The sequence below is a fragment of the Erinaceus europaeus genome, chromosome 2 (genome assembly GCF_950295315.1).
Source record: "Erinaceus europaeus chromosome 2, mEriEur2.1, whole genome shotgun sequence".
NCBI classification, from domain to species: Eukaryota; Metazoa; Chordata; class Mammalia; order Eulipotyphla; family Erinaceidae; genus Erinaceus; species Erinaceus europaeus.
In genome coordinates this window covers 45,155,635-45,177,391 of record NC_080163.1, presented here as the reverse complement: position 1 = coordinate 45,177,391, position 21,757 = coordinate 45,155,635, and the positions used below count along the sequence as shown (strand labels likewise).

The following is a 21,757-nucleotide window of genomic DNA, read 5'->3' as shown; positions in this document are numbered from 1 at the left end:
ACTCATCTGTTGTTGGACACCTGGGTTGCTTCCAGGTTTTGGCTGTTACAAATTGTGCTGCTAAGAACATATGTGTACACAGATCTTTTTGGATGGATGTGTTGGGTTCCTTAGGATATGTCCCCAGGAGAGGAATTGCAGGGTCATAGGGTAGGTCCATTTCTAGCCTTCTGAGAGTTCTCCAGGCTGTTCTCCACAGAGGTTGGACCAATTTACCATTCATTCATTCATTTATTCCCTTTTTGTTGCCCTTGTTTTATGTTGTTGTCATTGATGTCATTGTTGGGTAGGTCAGAAAGAAATGGAGAGAGGAGGGGGAAGACGAAGGGGGAGAAAAAGACACCTGCAGACCTGCTTCACTGCCTGTAAAGCAACTCCCTGCAGGTAGGGAGCCGGGGGCTTGAATTGGCATCATTACACCAGTCCTTGCACTTTTGCACCACCTGCGCTTAACCCACTGTGCTACCACCCAACCCCCCGGAGGCTATTTTTTCCCCTTTTGTTACCCTTGTTGTTTATTATTGTTGTTGTTATTGCTGTCATTGTTGTTGGATAGGACAGAGAGAAATCGAGAGAGGACAGGAAGACAGAGATGGGGAGAGATAGACAGACACCTGCAGACCTGCTTCACTGCTTGTGAAGCGACCCACCTGCAGGTGAGGAGCCAGGGGCTCAAACCAGAATCCTTATACCAGTTCTTGAGCTTTGTACCACCTGTGCTTAACCTGCTGCGCTACCACCTGTTGATTCTTTATTGTTACTAAAACATAAGTTTCTTATAGACATTTAAGTCATTTATTAGGTAGGACTTGCATGCCTGAGGTTCCAGGTTTGCTCTCCAGCACTGCATATGATAGCAGTGCTCTGGGATGTGTGTGTCTTATAAACACACCTTGAATAAAATACTTTATTTATTTAAAAGAAAGTTTCTTAAAAATGAGTAAATATAGTGAGAAAACCTTTTGGCCTTGCAAAAATAAAGTGAATCATATTGTACTGCTGGGAAATTTCTCATCTATATTTGTTCACTATCAACAATTAAAATGTTATGAAGATAGACTTAATTCTTTTTTTGTTTGTTTTTGTTTTTACCAGAGCACTACTCAGCTCTGGCTTATGGTAGTGCTAGAAAATGAACCTAGGACATCAGAGTATCAGGCCAAAATCTTTTTTGTATAACTGTTATGCTATTTCCCTGACCCCAAGATAGGCTTACTCTTGTTTATTTATTTTAAAAAAAATTTATTATTATTTTTATATTTATTTCCCCTTTTGTTGCGCTTGTTGTTTTTTTATTGTTTTTATAGTTATTATTGTTGTTGTTATAGATGTCGTCATTGTTGGGACAGAGAGAAATGGAGAGAGGAGGGGAAGACAGAGAGGGGGAGAGAAAGATAGACACCTGCAGACCTGCTTCACCGCCTGTGAAGCGACTCCCCTGCAGGTGGGGATCCAGGGGCTCGAACCGGGATCCTTCAGCCGGTCCTTGCACTTGGCGCCACATATGCTTAACCCGCTGTGCTACTGCCCGACTCCCACTCTTGTTTATTTTTTATGCCACTTAAATTGTGGATGCCCTAGATGCCACTAGAATGTCTTTTAACATATCCTTTTAAAAAAAAATTAAGGTTTTATATTAATGAGAAAGATAGGAGGAGAGGGAGAATGGAGTAGACATCACTCTCCTAGTACATGTGCTGCCAGGGATTGAACTCTGGATGTCATGCTTGAGAATCCAGTGCTATATCCATTGCACCACCTCCATACATTGCACCAATACCCAAAAAACAATACAGCCGTTGTCCTGGATTGTGTTTTGGGCAGATGAACTACATTTTTGATTCATGTTCAGTCATAAGAAAATGGAAGTCATTTTTATAAACCTGCTGCACAGTTCAGAAAACCCCTTCTGATGTTTCTCAAACCAAAAGCTATTTGGGAGCAGGATATATCCTTAGCATGCTACATTAAGAAAAGAGTTCATAGGGCTGCCAGCCTTACAGTAGAGGTTGAGTAGTAGTTTATTTCTCCTACAGAAAAGAAAAAAAAAGTGGGGGGGGGAAGCCATCATAAAAATTGTTTTTCAGGGCGGGGTAAATAGCATAATGGTTATGTAAAGAGACTCTCTTGCCTGAGGCTCCAAAGTCCCAGGTTCAGTTCCCTGCACCACTGTAAACTAGAGCTGAGCAGTGCTCTGGTTAAAAAAAAAAAGTTCTTCATATGTCATAACTTAAAGAAGGTGAAGAAGCAGTAAGCTACAGATTCTTCAGAATGAGAGTGCATTGCCACATGGGATTGATTGCTGGGTCATATAGTGATTCTAGTCTTGATTATATAATCCTGAATTTTCTTTTTCTTTTTTTTTAAAAATACTTATTTACTTATTCCCTTTTGCTGCTCTTGTTTTATTGTTGTACTTATTGTTGTTCTTAATATAACTGTTGGATAGGACAGAGAAATGGAGAGAGGAGGGGAAGACAGGGGGGAGAGAAAGATACGCACCTGCAGACCTGCTTGACTGCCTGTGAAGCGACTCCCCTGCAGGTGGGGAGCTGGGGGCTCGAACCAGGATCCTTAGGCCGGTCCTTGTGCTTTGCGCCACATGCACTTAATCCGCTGCGCCCAGCTCCCAATCCTGAATTTTCTAAGCACAGCACATGTATATAGTTTGTCATGTGAAAACTGTATCTTTCTTCACAGTTCACTTTTCCTTTGTGCCACATTCTTGACTTGGGATCTTTTATCTACTGTTTGACTTTCTATAAATTATCTGGCAAGATCTCTCTGAGACTATCTACTTTGGAAGCTATGTACATATTTATTTATGATATATAAGTCATTATTACATGATCATGGTGTATCTTTTATCTTCAGAATAACATCTGATAATTTAGTGCCTTTTTATTAGTAGATAAGGTGTTTTCTTAAGACTTCTTTCAGAAATCCAAATATTTCTTTAGGTTCTTTCCAATTTTCACATCTTTGGCTTTTTAAAAATTGAGGAATAAACCAGAAGTTTCTTTATTATTGTTATTATTATTATTATTTTTTTCATTTGAGTTTTGATTGTGTGCCTAGTCTACTAAACATCTTAGTTTTCTTGATATACTCAGTTTTGTCTAAAACTTTCATAGCTGAGATGCCTCAAGGCTTATAGTAGATTGGCCTGCTTTGGTGACATCTCTCTGACCTTTAAAGTTGGCATATAGCTACCTCTTGGGTGTGTGGCCATGGAAAAATATGTTTTTGTTGTTGAGTGTTCTTGCTTTCTAGTAATTTTATTTTCTGCTCAAGGGATTTAGTATCTGTTCAGATACTTTATTTTTAAAGGCCACATAAGTAATGACTTGACCTCTAATCTTAGCTTTGAAAATTTCTCAGACACTAAAAGAGATAATGTTTGATGACCTATTATTTGAGACTACTACTCTTTGTCCAACAATCAGCACTATTTTAAAATGTTTATTTTACTCTGAAAAGTTAATCTCACAACTAAAAGACTTTCTTAGTAAAATGTATCCATGTCATGCATTTAATAAATCAGTTGGTGACTTTTGGAGCTAGATTTATATTCTTTATATGGTATTACTGAGGATTAATACAGTGAAAGCTGTATCAAATATTATTCAGACTTTTCCTCTATAAGTAAAATAGTCTGTAAACCATATTTTTATTAGACATAGCATCTGTTTCTTTTTATATCTTAGTCACAAAAGGTAACAGTAGTCCATACCTACAGAGGGGAACTTGCCTAGGGATACTGTATTGTATTGTTTTTGAGGTCAGGAGAAGCAGCTTTCTCTTACTATCTTGATATTTTTCTCCTTTCTTTTCTTTTTCCCTTTTTTTTGGTTGTTGTTGAGAATGTTTATTTCTCTGTTGCTAAACTCTTAAGTTGTGAGCAAAGAGAAGAAACAGTCTGCTTAATTAATAGTAATCTTTTGTTGAAATTTGTTATAGTGTAGTGGAATGATGCTTGCATATATTTGAGTAATGAAGGTTTTCCCTTGGTTCCAGTGGAGGGGAAATAATTTCGTTTTGTTTTCTTGGGGCTACTAAATCGTTTATTCTTCCTTTTCCCACAGCAAGAATTATGAATATAAAGCTACAGTGTTAAGATTCAGTGTTAATCTTTAAATCTTCCCCATAATTCCACCCTCATCGCTTGTAAATACTGTGTCTGCCTATAAAATGAAAACACATGAAATTTTCCACTTGTGCATTTCTAGCTTTTTAGAGGTATTATTAATGCCCTGGAAATAATAATAAAAGATGTTAGGCCTTATACAGTGCTTTTTGTGTGAGGAACTCATATAAACACTAATGCATTGATCCTAACACAGTACTTGATTGTGATTTTAAAGGTCATGAGTTACTGCTGTTTGAAGGAAAAAAATGGATAGAGAACCGTAATTTATAAATATTGCTTAAAAATATCTAGTTAAAACTGAAGAAATAAAAAAAATTGAGGATTTTTATCATTTAACGTTTTTCCTGTGCTAGATTTTTATCCTTTAGGGATTTCTTTTTTAATTTATGAATCTACTTGAAACCTGTTTCTTTTCTTAAAAATTAAGACAAATTTTCCTTTTAAAATTTTTATTTATTGGGGCTGGGTGATGACACACCTGGTTGAGTGCACATATTTCAGTGCACAAGGACCATGGCCCCCACTTGCAGGGGGAAAGCTTTAAGAGTGATGAAGCAGAGCTGCAGGTGTCTCTCTGTCTCTCTCTCTCTCTCCTCGTCTCTCACTCTCCCCTCTCAATTCCTGGTTGTCTCTACCCAGTAAATAAAGATAATAAAAAAAAACCTTAAAATTAATTAATTAATTAATTTATTTATTTATTTGTATTGAGACAGAGAGGAATTGAAAGGGTAGGGGGAGATAGGGAGAGAGAGGAAGAAAAGAAGAGAGAAGACTGCAACCCTGTTTCACCAGTCTTAAGCTTCTCTCCTGCAGATGAGAACCAGGGGCTTATAGGACTTTACACACTATAATCTGTGTGCTTTATCAGGTGCACCATCGCCTGGCCCCCATACTTTACCTCTAAAATCTTTATTTCTTGTCAGCCAAGATGACTTAATGTAGTGGTTGGCCAGGAATTTGTCATGCTAGCATCACAAGGCATTTTAGGAATTGGGAAATAGCTCAATGTATTTGATACAGCACAGGACCTTTGTATGGCCCCAGAGGTCTGAGGTTCAATCCCCTGTACTAGCATAAGCCAGAGCTACCTCTTGGTATACTGTGGGAATGCTGAGTGGTATTCTAGTCTCTCTTTTTCTCATAAAAATAAATAAATCTTGAAAACAACCACCACAAAACAAGGAACTGAAGAGATAGCTCACTAGGTTGGGTGTGTGCCTTACCCTGATTTGAATTCTAGCATGATTAATGGGAGTACCACAGCATCAGAGGAAACTCTGTATTGTCTTGCCCAGAAGTAGTGAAATCATGCACATACCAGACCTCAGCTTCATACACAAGCACCCTTTCACTCAGACAGACATTAATCTTGAATTGAGACTCATCTTTAATTTTCTTAGTTTGGTATTTGTGATGCATAGCTATTAATTTTCATGAATATGATGGTCATGTGCTTAACCTTCAACTTTTTGTGTGTTTTGTAGGTTTATTCTTCAGTCCAAGGAGGTAATTCACAGTCAGCTGCTGGAGAAACAGAAAATAGCAGAAGAAAAAATTAAGGAATTGGAAGTAAGTCTTGATTAGATATTGATAGTAGTAGACAAATTAAGAAAAAAACATCTCACTGCATCATATTTAATGACAATGTGTGCCTGCCATGGTCACACACATTGTTTTTATTTTTTCTAATTGTGTTAGAGCTGTGGGGAATGAACATAGTATCTTGTTTATACTGTTGAACTGCCTTTCTGGTCCAATTTTTATTCTTTATTTTTTGAGAGAGAAAGGAAGAGGGGGAAAACCTTTGTAATTCAAGCAGTTTCCTTGGAGCTGTCCTTGGTACTGTTTATTGTAGTCCCACTTAGTGCCAGGGACTGAAACCTGAAGTCTTCTTTACCTGTTGATTCATCTCTCTTGACTCAGAACTCTTACAAGTACAACAGAATGTATATTTTACACTTGACATTTCCCCCATCTTTTGAATTTGTGGTTAATAGTAGGTTACAAGGTTATAAGATTACAGTGTATAGTTCCACACCAGACCCATTAAATGACTGGGCAAATAGCTCAAGCTGGTAGAACACAGGACTCATGCCTGAAGCTCTTAGTTTAACTTGGCACCACATGTATTGGAGTAATGCGTTGTCTTTCTCTGTCTTTCTCTTTTTCACATTAGACTCTGTGTATCTCACATATAAATCTTAAGAAATTTTAATTAAAAATTGGGGGAGGGTAGCAAAATAACTCACTTGGTTAGTGTGCTGCTTTGTTGTGTGTACAGCCCATGTTCAGTCTGGGCTCCCATGGCATTGAAGATAACTTTGGAGCTGTGTTTCTTTCTCTCTCAACTCCTGACTTAGGAATTTCAGTTATTTGGAATTCTTGAGAGAACTGTAAGCTTTCAGGGACATACTTGAGTACATCTTCAGTTCTTCTTCTAAGTGGAGACCGAACAACTACCACTTCATGCTTGTTTGCCTTCAGTCTTCCGTCCCCACTGTACATTAGGCACATGCTTACACTGATTAACTTTTTCTTTCCACTCTATCTCCAATGTGGTTAACACCCTCTTACCACCCAAGTTAGCTCATCAGAAACGAGTAAGGATAAGGAAGTTCACAACTTTCGGACCTGTTTAGTGCCAATTCTCACACAGGATGTTACAAGTTAAGGATTGTGAAATTATTTTTAATCCCATGCTATAAGTAAACTATAAGGAACTGTGTAGAAGTTATGACTTTCACAAAACATGGCAATTTTGGTCAGACAGTGGTTTCTGAATCAAGTCGGAAATGTAGCAGTGAGAAAACTGGACAGGAGGTTCCTGTGACACACCGCAGTTGGCTGAGTTCTCAGACTCTGATGAGAAAATGTTTTGGAGACATTCCCATAATTGAAAGTATTTTACTCTGCCTGTTGAGTGTCACTTTTTCCTTAGCATGGGTGGTGACTGGTAGACTGGTAGGATGGATGTACCGTTTCTGCCCTAAGTGCTTTATTTTTGAGTTGGCACTTTTATGTACCTCTGACTGGAGCTCCTCATTGGAGGTGATGTCAAGTAGACATTTTATGATAGGCACTGAGAAGGACAGCTGAGGTCCGAGCCAGTGGTGAAAAGACTTTTATACATTGAGCAAGACTTACAGACGGAAGGAATAGCTCACTGGGTCAGGTGCCAGCCTGGCCATGTGTGCAGCCTGGTTTGAGTCCCAGAAACACATGAAATTGCTGCAGCAATAGGAGGCAGCCTCTGTCTCTCTCCTAGTCTCTATCTGAATAATAATAATAATAAAAAAGCCGGGAGCTATGAAATTGACTATGCACTGGAACCCCTGACTTGTCAAAAAGAAAAAAAAAAGGGGGGGAGGGCTGAGTGGTAGCCCAATGGGTTAAGCACACATAGCGCAAAGTGCAAGGACAGGCACAAGGATCCCAGTTCGAGCCCCTGGGTCTCTACCTGCAGGGGGGTTGCTTCACAAGTGGTGAAGCAGGTCTGCAGGTGTCTGTCTTTCCCCCTCTCTCTCTTCCTGTCCTCTCTGTTTTTGTCTGTCCTATCCAACAGTAATGACAGCAATAACAACAACAATAGTAACAACAATGGTAAACAACAAGGGCAACAAAAGGGGAAACCAATAGCTTCCAGGAGCATGCATTTAATGATTAATCTGTGTGCCTAGCTTAAAGTTTATAATTCATTAAGCAACTAGTCACTTATTTGTTTTTTTAATGAAATATAGTATTTACAGAAATATGTATAAATTAACAGTTATAAAGCATATACTTATAACAGTCATTCAAGCCAAGAAACAAAATATTAGCAGGATTGGCCGAGGAGGTAGGGCAGTGGATAAGAAGCACGAGACCCGAGTTCAGTCCCTGGCATCACCTGTGCTGGTGATGCCTTGATATATATTCTCTTTCTCCCCCCCTTCCCCTCCCCTCCCCCTCCTCTCTACATCCTTCCCTGCTCCCCCACACTCTTTTTCTCATTAATAAGTAAATAGGGGGCCAGGCACACAGGATTAAGTGTACTTAGTGCGCGAATACAAGATCCTGGTTCGAGCCCCCTGGCTCCCCTCCTGCAGGGGGGTCACTTTGCAAGAGGTGAAGCAGGTCTGTAGGTGTCTGTCTTTCTCTCCCCCTTTTTGTCTAAGCCCATCTCTCTCAATTTCTCTCTGTCCTGTCCAACAATGACAACAACACTGGAAAAAAAGATGGCCTCCAGGAACAGTGGATTCATGGTGCAGGCACTGAGCCCCAGTGATAATCCTGAAGGAAAAAAAATCAAGACACTAGAACAACCCCTCCTTGTGTTTCCATTTCTTGCATAAAAATGCCACCCTGCACTACAGTCTGTTCTTATAACTACTGCTATAACTTTTGAGCTGATTTCCTTAAAAAAAAAAAGTCTACCTATATGTATATCCTTCAAAAGTATAATTTCATCTTGCCTGTTACATGAACAGAGTCACTATTTTTTGCTTGGCATTCTGAATTATATCTATGTTGTCACCTGTTTGTTTATTTTCATTGCTGTGTGATATTCTTCATATGCAGATGCACCACCATTTATCTTTTTAGACAGTCCATTCTTATTTTTAAGTCAAGATGTCCTTATAGAATGTCTGCACAGTTTCTCTCTCAGTCTTTTGCTAAAAGGAACAATCTTTTAAATTATATCCTCCCACCCCAATCCAGAAGAGCTTGAATCCTGGAAATATTAAATTTCTCAAATTTAGCTTGATGATTTCTCACTTTTAGTAGTAACTAGGTAACTCTTAAGTGTCTTTTTTTTTTTTTTGATAATTATTAAGTCAGTAAATTGTTTTCCGGTCTATGTGGTTTTGACAAGTCTTTGGTGAAGTTGTTCTCTTTTTGTCACTTAGTTTGAAATTTCATCTTAGAATACATAATTCTTTATTGAGTACACTTGTATTCCCTGTATCTTTAAAATTAATGTTGTTCAAAATAGTTCTTAGTTTTTCAAAACTTAAGTTTAAAAGAATCTGATGGTTGGAAACTATAGTTTATAGTGAACATATATGTATGTATGTATTCGCTGTGTTCTGCTGTTTTAGAAGCTTAATGTAGTTACATAATCCTTTATGGGTTATAGAGAAGAATAAGCATAAATCTGAAAAAGCCCATACATGTTCTCTTTCTTTCTTTTTTTTTAAAAAAATGTTTATTTATTTCCTTTTGTTGCCCTTGTTTTATTGTAGTTATTATTGTTGTTATTGATGTCATTGTTGTTGGTAGGACAGAGAGAAATGGAGAGAGGAGGGGAAGACAGAGAGGGGAGAGAAAGATAGACACCTGTAGACCTGCTTCAGCGCTTGTGAAGTGACTCCCCTGCAGGTGGGGAGCTGGGGGCTCAAACCAGGATCCTTACTCTGGTCCTTGTGCTTTGTGCCACCTGCACTTAACCTGCTGCGCTACCGCCCGACTCCCACATGTTCTTTTTCTGATTGAGTATATTTTATTGGTTATTAGCAATATTATCATGCTTTGCTCAATGTATCTGTATTATGATTTCTTTTTTTTTTTCTTCTTTGGTTAGGTTTACTCCTAGATATTTTATTGTTTTTGTTGCTATAGAAAAAGGAACTGATTTCTGGATTTCAATTTCTTCTAACTTAGTATTTGCATAGAGGAATGCCACTGACTTTTGAATGTTAATTTTATAGCCTGACACCTTACTGTATTGCCTGATGATTTCCAAAAGCTTCTTGCTGGATTCCTTAGGTTTTTCCATGTATACTATCATGTCATCTGCAAATAAGGAGAGTTTGACTTCTTCTCTTCCAATCTGTATGCCTTTAATTCCTTGCTCCTGCCTGATTGCTATGGCAAGAACTTCCAACACTATGTTGAATAGTAATGGTGATAGTGGGCAGCCCTGTCTAGTACCAGATCTGAGGGGAAATGCTTCCAGTTTTTCACCATTGAGTATGATGTTGGCTGTAGGTTTGCTATATATAGACTCCACTATCTTCAGGAATTTTCCATCTATTCCCATTTTTTGTAGTGTTTTGATCATAAAGGGATGTTGTATTTTGTCAAAGGCTTTCTCTGCATCTATTGATATGACCATGTGGTTTTTGGTCTTGCTTTTGTTGATGTGGTGGATCACATTGATTGATTTACGTATATTAAATCAACCTTGCATGCCTGGGATAAACCCCACTTGGTCATGATGAACAATCTTTTTGATATACTGCTGTATCCGGTTGGCTAGAATTTTGTTCAATATTTTCGCATCTATGTTCATCAGAGATATTGGTCTGTAGTTTTCTTTTTTGGTTGTGTCCCTGTCTGCTTTTGGTATCAGAATGATGTTGGCTTCATAGAAGCTGGCAGGGAGTATTCCAGTGTCTTCAATCTTCTGGAAGACTTTTAAAAGTAGAGGTATTAATTCTTCTTTGAAAGTTTTGTAGAATTCATTTGTAAAACCATCTGGTCCAGGACTTTTATTTTTGGGAAGATTTTTGATAACTGTTTCAATTTCATTAGCTGTGATGGGCCTGTTCATGTTATCCACTTCCTCTTTACTTAGTTTTGGAAGTTCGTAGGTATCTAGGAAATCATTCATTTCTTCTAGGTTCTCTAGCTTGGTGGCATATAGTTGTTCATAGAAGCCTCGCATGATATCTTGAATTCCTGCAGTGTCTGTTGTGATTTCTCCTCTTTCATTTACTATCCGATTTATTTGGGTCTTCTCCCTTTTTTGTTTTGTGAGTCTGGCTAAAGGTTTGTCGATTTTGTTTACCCTTTCGAAGAACCAACATTTACTTTCATTGATCTTTTGTGTGGTTTTCCTATTCTCAATGTTATTTATTTCTGCCCTAACTTTAGTGATTTCTGTCCTTCTTGTTGCTTTAGGATTCCTTTGTTGTTCTTCTTCTAGGTCTTTAAGATGTGCAGTCAGGCTGTTTATTTGTGCCTTTTCTTGTTTCCTAATGTGTGCTTGTATAGCTATGAACTTCCCTCTTAGGACTGCTTTAGCTGTGTCCCAAATATTTTGATAGCTTGTGTCTTCATTTTCATTGAACTCTTGAAACATTTTGATTTCTTCCTTGATTTCCTCTTTGACCCAGAAGTTGTTAAGAAGTGTACTGTTTAGCTTCCACATTTTGGGACTGTTACTAATCTTTTGTTGATTGTTAAGTGTTAGTTTAATTCCACTGTGGTCTGAGAAGATGCTTGGGATGATTTCAGTGCTCTTGAATTGGCTGATGCTGTCTTTGTGGCCTAACATATGGTCTATCCTTGAGAATGATCCATGTGGATTTGAGTAAAATGTGTATTCCAGTTTCTTGGGATGAATGACTCTGAAAATGTCCAATAGTTCTAGTTTATCTATCTCTTCATTTAGCTCCCTTATGTCTTTACTGATTTTCTGCCTGGATGATCTGTCAAGTTGAGATAGTGGGGTGTTGAAGTCCCCTACTATGATTGTGTTACTGTTAATATATTGCTGTAGCTCTTTCAGTAGAAGTTTGATGTATTTAGATGGCTTCTCATTGGGTGCATAGATATTAATAATTGTTAAGTCCTCTTGATTGACTGATCCTCTGAGCATTAAGTAGTGTCCATTCCTATCTTTTTTAATCTTATCTATTTTAAAGTCTATCATGTCAGATATGAGAATAGCTGTTCCTGCCCTTTTTTGTGGGCTATTGGCTTGTATGATAGTTTTCCATCCTTTCACGTTAAGTCTGTGTTTGTCTTGTTGAGTTAGGTGAGTTTCCTGTAGACAACATATTGTTGGGTTGTGTTTTCTGATCCATCTTCCTACTCTGTGTCTTTTAATAGATGAATTCAGGCCACTGACATTTATTGATATCAAAGATTGAAGATATTTTAACGCCATTCTTGTAGAGTTTTAGAGTGTTTTCATATATGTCCTATTTGTGGTGGTCTGGTTGTTTATAGGAGACCTTTCAGAACTTCTTTCAGGGCAGGCTTGGTGATGATTGCTTCCTTCAACTGTTGCTTGTCTGAGAAGTTTTTGATGCTTCCATCTAGTCTGAATGACAGTCTAGCAGGATATAGTATTCTTGGCTGAAAGCCTTTCTCATTGAGCACTCGATAGATAATCTTGCCATTCTCTTCTGGCCTGTAGTGTTTGTATGGAGAAGTCTGCTGCTAATCTTATGGGTTTTCCTTTGTAGGTGATTCTTTGTTTTTCTCTTGCAGCCTTGAGGATCCTTTCTTTATCCGTATTCCTTTCCAATCTAAGTATGACATGTCTTGGTGTCTTTAGGTCTGGTTTAATTCTGTTTGGGACCCTCTGGGCTTCTTGAATCTTTATGTCTTTGGTGTTGTCTAGACTAGAGAAATTTTCAGCTATTATGGCCTGGAAAATGCTTTCTTCCTCCCCTTCTCTTTCTTCCTCTGGTAAGCCAATAATGCGTATATTGTTTCTTTTGAAGTCATCCCATAGGACTCTGTTGTTGTTTTCAGCATCTCTTAATCTCTTTTTGAGATCTCGTACTTCTTTTTTTGTTGTCTCTAATTCATCCTCAATCTTGCTAATTCTGTTTTCAGCCTCATAGATTCTATTCTCTCTGCCCTCTACTGCTTTCTGGAGTTCATCTATTTTGTTGCCCTACTCTGATACTGTTTTAGCTTGTTCAGCTAGTTGCCTTCTTAGCTCAGTGATTTCAGCTTTCAGCTCTCTAATAACCATGAGATAATTAGAATTTTCTTCCATTTTCTCATTTGTTGTTCCTGCATTTCTGATTACAATTTTTTCAAATTCTTTACTCACTCCTATTATTATTTCCTTAGCTAATGTTTGGATGTTGAACTCGTTTTGTGTTTCACCCTCTGGAGGACTTTTAGCTGGACTCTTGTCCTGGTTCGAGTCTCCAATATTTTTTCTTGTTGTTTTAACCATTTTATATATGTTAACAGTTTTTTCAATCCCTGAGTTGGAGCTCAGTGGTGTAAAAGCCTCTTTTTTTTTCTTCCCTGTAGGCTATGGGAGCCTGAGGGCTTTTAAACTATCAATAGGCTTCTTAGCTTAATCACTGACTCCTGACCAAGAGATAAAGCAGGGTGTGGCAGAGATAATCTAGTGGTTATGCAAAGAGACTTTCACAGCCCCTCAGCTATGCCACTGAGGTATAGGTCTTCTCCTGAGTTTCCCGGTTAGATCTCTGTCCCCTGGTGTCCCTCCCTGTTGCTGCTCCAGATTCTGAGGGTAGTAGCAATGGAGACTCAGAGTTGCACTTAGTGAGTCTCTGGGGAGTCCTTTCCTCCCTTCAGCTGTCCCCTTGCTTTGGAGCAGACTGGAGGTGGTGTCTCCACTGATAAACTGTTGAACTGTTAGCAGCCACTTAATCTCTCCTTAGGCCCCTCTCTCCTCTCTGTCACCAGCCACGCGTGTTTGTACTCACGGGTGATTTACTGGGTTCCTGTGGTCATTCTAGTCCTGTCTTGTTTCGGTCCGGGTGGTCTCCTTTGGTATTCCTAGTTGATCCGGGAGAGGAGAGGAGAGGAGAGTGTATTATGATTTCTAACATTTGCTCAAATGTAAGCAAATTTATCTATGATAAATTTATCTATGATAAATTTTATTTTCTCTCTCTGTTTTTCCTCCTTTTTAACCAGAGCACTGATTAGCTCTGGCTTATAGAAGTGGCAGGGGATTGAACCTCGGACCTTGGAGTCTCAGGCGTGAGAGTCTTTTTGTATAATCATTATGCTATCTGTCCCTGCCCAATTTGATTTTCTAAATAGAAACATTTCAGGTTTGTTTACTTATCTGTAAACAGTACAGATAGATTTACCTGGCCTTTATTATTATTATTATTATTATTATTTTAAGTTAATTAATTTATAAAATGGAAGCACTGACAAGACCATAGGATAAGAGGGGTACAATTCCCACCACCAGAACTCCGTATCCCATCCCCTCTTCTGATAGCTTTCCTATTCTTTAACCCTCTGGGAGTATGGACCCAGGGTCATTATGGGGTGCAGAAGCTGGAAGGTCTGGCTTCTGTAATTGCTTCCCCGTTGAACGTGGGTGTTAAAAGGTCAATCCACACTCCCAGCCCCTCTCTCTTTCCCTAGTGGGGCAGGGCTCTGAGGAAGTGGAGCTTCAGGACACATCGGTGGGGTCGTCTGCCCAAGGAAGTCTAGTTGGCATCATGGTAGCATCTGGAACCTGGTGGCTGAAAAAGAGTTAACATATAAAGCCATATAAATTGTTGACTAATCATAAACATAAAGGCTGGAATATTGCAGATGAATATTTGGGGTCTCTGTTTTGGAAATAGCTAGTAGGTCTTTTTTAGGTATATTCCAAAGGGCACATGACTTTATTAGTTTTTGCCTGAGCCTGACATCTGATATGCAGGTGGATCCAGGTTACTGTCTGGGGAGATGATGTCATGTCTGGAAAAAGGGCTAGAAAGCTGGATCAGGGAAGAGAGTAGCTCCCAAATATGGGAAAGGTATATAAATATTGTTGACTGTAAACCCCATTGATTTGATCTGGGGCTCATACTCAACATAGGAACCTATGTAACCTCTGCATCCCTGTAGGTCTGAACTCGAATTCTGTGGTCATGAGTAGGAACATTCCAAGTTCCACCAATTTCAGGACCCATATTTATTTATTTATTTATTTATGAAAGGAGACATTAACAAAATCGTAGGATAAGAGGGGTACAACTCCACACAATTCCCACCACCCAATCTCCATATCCCATCCGTGCCCCATGTAGCTTTCCCATTCTTTGGGAGTGTGGACCCAGAAGTGTGGGCTGCAGAAGGTGGAAGGTCTGGCTTTTGTAATTGCTTCCCCGTTGAACATGGACATTGACTGGTCGATCCATACTCCCAGTCTGCCTCTCTCTTTCCCTAGTAGAGTGGGTCTCTAGGGAAGCGGAGCTCCAGGACACATTGGTGGGGTCGTCTGTCCAGGGAAGTCTGGTCAGCATCATGCTGGCATCTGGAACCTGGTGGCTGAAAAGAGAGTTAACATACAAAGCTGAACGAATTGTTGAACAATTATGGACCTTTTGGCTGGAATAGTGCAGATGAAGTGTTGGGGGGTACTCACTGTAGACTCTTGTGTACTTTTGCTTTCAGGTATATATTTTGCCCTAGTTTATGTATATGTGTGAACATATGCTCTATCTCAGGGGACCTGGTCTATATCTAGGTTTTGGGACTTTGTTAGGAAGTGAACCACCTGGAATGGAATTAGAGAATACCATGAAAGTAAAGGTCTCACCCAAGTAATGAAGCTGAAGGGTTGTCATTCCACACCTGAAGTCTCTGGACACAGTCTGAAGTGAAGCATGCTGGGGTGGCACTCCTTGCATTGATCAGGTTGCGATCGGCAGATGCAATATTATTTGGTATGAATTGAGAGAAGCATGCAGGAAAGTGGGCCCCACACTAAGGTTCCAGGACTGGGAGAAATATAGGCTCTATAGTGGAAATATGAGGTTCCTGCTGTCTTAGCGTTCAAGAAGACAATGGATAGTTATTGTTATTATCACATTATTTGGTAATTGTGTTAACTTTGAAGAGTCCCTTTGTTAGGGTTTGCTGTATAATACCCAACATCTTGTATATAGCTGTGCCACCGGTTGCTTCTGTTCTACCTGGTCTAGGCTTTTGAGAGAGTCCATATATCAAAGACTCAGCCTGTGTATTAAAAAGACTCAGTCTGTGATTTAAAAAGTTTGAGACATACAATCAACTTTTCCCCTCTCATATTAGTGATTTATATGACTACAAATTAATAGAACTGTACATAAACACCATTCCCACCACCAAAAGACTGTCTCCCATTCCACCACCACCACCCACCCACCCCTGCCACCCTGGGAAGCTGAATATCTACCCCCCCCCCTCACCACAGGGTTTTTACTTTGGTGCCCTACTCTCGATTTAGTCAGATCCTGCTTTTAGTTTCCCTCTCTGTTCTTCTTTTTCAACTTCTGTTGATGAGTGGGATCATCCCCTACTCATCTTTATCTTTCTGACTTAGCTCACTTAGCATAATTCCTTCTAGCTCTGTCCAAGATGGGTCAGAGAAGGTGGGTTCATTGTTCTTAATAGTTACATAGTATTCCATTGTGTATGTATACCACAGCTTTCTCAGCCACTCATCTGTTGTTGGGCACCTGGGTTGCTTCCAGGTTTTAGCTATTACAAATTGTGCTGCTATGAACATAGGAGTACACATATCTTTTTGATTGGGCATTATGGAACCCTTGGGGTATATCCCCAGGAGAGGAATTGCTGGGTCATATGGAAGGTCCATGTCTAGTCTTGTGAAAGTTCTCCAGACTGCTACATTCCCACCAGCAGTGCAGAAGGGTTCCTCTGTCCCCACAGCCTCTCCAGCATTTGTTGCTGCTGTCCTTTTTGATGTATGACATTCTCACAGGAGTTAGGTGGTATCTCAATGTTGTTTTTATTTTCATTTCTCTGACAATCAGAGACCTGGACCAATTTTTCATATGTTTGTTAGCCTTTTGGATCTCCTCTGAAGTGAATGTTTTGTTCATATCCTCTGCCCATTTTTGGATGGGGTCATTTGCTTTTTTCTTGCTAAGTTTGCTGAGCTCTTTGTATATTTTGGTGATTAGTCTCTTGTCTGATGTATGGCACGTGAAGATCTTCTCCCATTCTGTGAGGGTTCTCCTTGTTTGTGTGATAGTTTCTTTGGCTGTGCAGAAGCTTTTCAATTTGATGTAGTCCCATTGGTTTGTTTCTGCTTTAGTCTTCCTTGCAGTTGGGTTTGTTTCATCAAAGGTATCCTTGAGGTTTAGGTGGGAAAGTAGTCCACCAATGTTTTCCTCTAAGTATTTGATAGTTTCTGGTCTAACATCCAGGTCCTTGATCCATTTGGAGTTGATTTTTGTTTCTGGTGAGATAAGGTGGTTCAGTTTCATTCTTCTGCATGTTTCAACCCAGTTTTCCCAGCACCATTTATTGAAGAGAGCCTCCTTCTTCCATTTAATACTTTGTCCCCCCTTATCAAAGATTAGTTGTCCATAGGTGTGGGGGTAGGACCCATCTTCTTCAGGTGGTAAATAGAGTATGTTATCCAACTCCCCTTTGGAGGATGGAACATTCTCTACCATTGTTGATTCACATTGAGGGCAAGGTCCTATGGGGACCATTATGTTGTTCCTGATGGCCTTTATTACTTTAAAAATTTTATGTTTATTTTATAAGAGAAAAAGAAAAGTACCAGAGTATCACTTGTTACATGCAGGCTAAGGACTGAACCTAGAAACTTATGCTGTCTTCTGCCTGCTGAGCCACTCCCTGTCTACTAGGTTTGTCCTTTTTATTTTTCTCTCCCCTGTCAAGGCTGTTGCTAGGGTTTATGCCTCCTGCATAATTCCACTGCTCCTGCTGAATTTTTTTTTAGGAGGGTGAGAGACAGAGGAATACAGAGACAGGGAGACACCAGAACATGGCAGCCAACCACCCGCATGTTCCCATTTACTCTCTCACATGCTGCCATGTGGTCACCAAAAACTTAAACCTGGATACTTGTTTGTGGTAAAGTATTTGCTCTATTGGGTGAGCTATCTCTTGATCCCCTACACGGCCTTTCTTGCTTATTTATCTCTCTATGTATTACAGATGTTTTATACACACAGTTCTTTGATCTTTTCACTGGTATATGTCTTCATTTTTTTGATCTAGGTAAAAGAATGATTTGCATTTTAATTAACCCAGAGTTCAGCCTTCTGAATCTCGATTTGCTTATTCTTTTCTCCTTGCATACATTGCCTTTGAATATTTGTTGTTATCCACATCAGGCTGTTCCTTTCAATGCTTGAGAAGGTCACTGACCTCCACCTTTGCTGCTATATGGTTCACAATTTTATGCTTCATACTTCCCTTTGAATCTAACCATAAATATTTGTCCGTAGCCTTCTTCGTCTGGTGCCAGAGAATTCCTCTACTCAGCTTCACATTGCCTAGAGAATGATTTCTTTTGAGGAGTTAGACTTGGAGGTCCTTTCACATTATTGCACACCTACCTTGCTGCTCTTATAACTAGATGGTGAGGCAGTCCCTACATGGCATGTCTTCTTAATCTACAGTAATATATAGATACTGACTGGAAGAAGTGAGTTGTTCAGTACTCAGTGTGGAAAAGCCCCCACCTCTGTTAATGAACACACTGCATATGTTAGCCTCAAAGAACAAGATCCAAACTGATATTTGTGCTACAAATAAAGATCTTCAAGTCTGCTAGATTTATAGCCTAGTCAGCAGTCATTGGCTGTCATAATTTCTAATTTAAATCCCTTCTGCTGAGTTAGAAGTTCTTGATTCCCTTGCTGTACTCCAAACCTGTGTCTTCACCTGTAAAAGTGAAAGTTGGATTAGAAGCTACAGAAGGTCACTTCTATTTACTTCATTGCTACAAACTTAATAGTTTTTGAGTTGCTAGTTTAGAACTAAAATTACCTTCTTAAAATGAAACAATGGTTGGAGGCAAAACAAAACACCAGATTCTTTTTACGACTAGATCATTATCTTAATTTAAAATATTAATTGAAATTCTATTTTTGAAGCTAAAATAAACTAGTTACCTATCTGTATCTTTCAGTTAAAATGTAATATAAGGTAGCAGTGTCACAGTTGACATTTTTTGTAGTAGTTTTTTTTTTTTTTTGTAGCAGTAGTACAGTAGTTGAAGTCACAGATGTGTGTAATGGCTTAAAATAGTTTTTATTAGGCACCAACTGTTTTAGAAGTATTAACTCCACATATGTAAAGTAAAGTAGCACATGCAGGAAGACAGCATTTTATTCATTTGTGGTGTGCTTTATCTTACACTATCTTATAAAATACATGATAATTAAGATAGTGGCAGAAAATGTCTAGAGATGGTTACATGAATATATACAGGCACTTTTTAATAAGAGGTCATCTTATTAAGTTTTATTATATGAAACTTACTTAATCTGATACAGATTTATATCAGGGAATGTTGCTGTTCCTATTTTACATATTATTTATTTTTCAAATAATTTTCTTAATGAAGAATTTCTTTTATTTATTTACTACTGGATAGAGACAAATTGAGAAGGGAGGAGGAAGTAGAGAGATTGAGAGACATCTGCAGCCCTGCTTCACTATTTGTGAAGCTTTCCTTTTGCATGTGAGTCCAGGGGCTTGAACCTGGGTCCCTACACACTGCAGTGCTCCACCACTTGGCCCCCAAATAATTTTTATTACATTTTTATAGAGTATTTAGGAGGTGATACTGTCTTATTAATGGTAGATAGCTGGAGGAGTTTCTCTGTCTTGATTTCAAATAAATCTCATACCTGCCACCAGCATAATAAAAGTACTTGAATTTTATCACTATTCATTAAGCCGTTCTTTTGGGTGTATAGTTCTCTTGTGAGAAAATTTTTCCAAAATGGTCACAGATGCATTGCATAGCTAACTTTTGTGTAAACAATTTAGTTCATTTTATTCTGCTCTTGTTTTTAAGAAAACACATGTGAGGGTGGAACAATACCCCAGGTCAGGAAGCATTATCAGTTTCCACTGGTATTTTATGCATATTGTTTTATACCAGGCTCTAAAGGCTCAAACTGTGTGTGATGCTATAGAGACATGGAAAATGGTTCTTTCTTAGGGTTGGAGGAAATGATGACTAGTGCTTTTTTTTTGCTGGTAGTATCTGATAATTCCCTCTCCCTTTAGCTATTCTAGGCATGTTTAGTTGTCAGGCGTTGTCGGACTAAATTGCTAAAAATAACAAATAAGGAGGTGGCTGTTCTAAGGCCAGCTCTTGCCACTGTCGATAATCTGTTTAATTTAGTTCCTAGGGAGAAAGGGCAAAAGGGACATGGTGTCATTCTCATTGAATGGATTTTCTGTTTTGAGTGCTGACAGGAACATTGTTTGAGTTTCCCCTTTTCCCCTAAAGCCCATAGGGCTTACATACCCCCACTTCAGAGATTGTAGAGCCAGGACCAGGGTGTGCTTACAGAGCATGTTTCCATTGGTGGAGAGAGATTAGCCAGGCAATTCTGGCTGGCTGGCTGGCTGGCTGGCTGGCTCTCCTTCTCTCTCTCTCTCTCTCTCTCTCTCTCTCGTTTTTTAATTATCTTTATTTATTGGATAGAGACAGCCAGAAATCGAGAGGGTAGGGGAGATAGAGAGGGAGAGAGAAAGAGAGACACCTGCAGCTCCTCTCTTAATGTAGCCTTTGACAGTAGAAATGTGCAGTTAGCTTGTGAGAGAGGGTAAGTGGGAGAGGTGGGTGGTTAAAAATGGGGGAGTTGGTGTAAGAATAAAGAAGCTTTGCTCTCTACCTCAAGATTCACAGTCAATTGTTTGATAAAATTAACCACTCATGTGGCTCCAGTACACCTGTGTGTGATTTTAAATTGCCAGCATAACACTTTACTTGGATTTGACTCTTGACCTCTCCATCCCTTAACTTCAAGGATAGAAATGACTTTCTGTAGAGATATCTATCTAATACATGTTTGTAAAGCTGTTGGAGATCAATGAAGGAATGATTTTTCTTATCTTGAATTTCCTGTTCCCTGCTATGTATTTACCAATGGTGGGATGTGTGAAAACTAGTAACAAATTTTCAGTTACATTTCTGGGGTTCTGTATTTCAGGCTGACTCATCCAAGGGTTTACTGATTTTTATATTCTGAAGTCATTTGTGGATTTTTGTATCCGAAGTGCTATCCAAAATCCTTTTTTGTAAAATTGAAAACAATAATCTGAGCCTACTTTTACACGCAACCCACAACGACCCTGGATCCATACTCCCAGAGAGATAGAGAATGGGAAGGCTATCAGGGGAGGGGTGGGATGTGGAGATTGGGTTGTGGCAATTGTGCAGAATTGTACCCCTCTTATTCTATGGTTTTGTTAATGTCTCCTTTCTTAAATAAATAAAAAAAAAAGAAAACATCAGATTGCTTTTATTGAAGTTTCTTGGGAGAAAAGTGTTTCAGGAAAACCTATACTAAAAGGTATTTATCTAAATTTTGGAATTTGAGCGCTTGGCTACTATAGGCTTTGGGAATACTTACTTTTCGACAGTTCTTCAGTCGCCAACCTGTCTCACTCTTTTGTTGTTGTTGTTTTTTTACCAGAGCACTGAGCAGCTCTGGTTCATGGTGGTACAAGGGATTGAACCTGAGACTTTGGAGTAACTCTTTGCATAACCATTATGCTACCTACCCCTGCCCCTGTCTTACTCTCTAATGAGTAGTTAAATTATTTTTATTTATGGGTCTCAAAAGTATAACTTTGAATAATAATACTGGGTCTAGCTAGTCTGATTCATGTTGAATGACCTAAATGGCAGCCCTTTAAATCTTTACAAGTTGCAAAATACACAGATGTCACTTGTGGTTTGATTTTAATCAGCTCTAGAAATTATAAAGAGAAAAACATCACTTTCCACCCAGTGCCTGAACTCTTTTTGGAGTTCACTAATGCAGACACGGTTCCTCTTCCTTCTCCTCCTCCTCTCCATCTCCTCCTTCTCCTATTCTTCTTCTCTTTAAAATTTCTTTATTGGGGGATTAGTACCCATTCATTGGGGAAGCTGACGATCCTTCC

At 39.0% G+C, this 21,757-nt stretch overlaps 1 protein-coding gene and 1 pseudogene across 10 annotated transcripts in view; both read left to right on the top strand.

Moving 5' to 3' along the window:
* Positions 1–21,757, top strand: part of PFDN1 (prefoldin subunit 1) — a 964,801-nt gene that overhangs the window by 20,500 nt on the left and 922,544 nt on the right. For all 10 annotated transcript variants that reach the window (XR_009546510.1, XR_009546507.1, XM_060179224.1 and 7 more), the window contains exon 3: positions 5,635–5,719. Coding sequence is in view for 8 of the 10 variants with exons in the window: in XM_060179224.1 (XP_060035207.1) it covers positions 5,635–5,719 (85 nt within the window). In the remaining 2 variants the exon portion in view is untranslated. The remainder of the gene's footprint in view (positions 1–5,634; positions 5,720–21,757) is intronic.
* LOC132537425 (small nucleolar RNA U109) lies at positions 1,887–2,038 on the top strand (annotated as a pseudogene).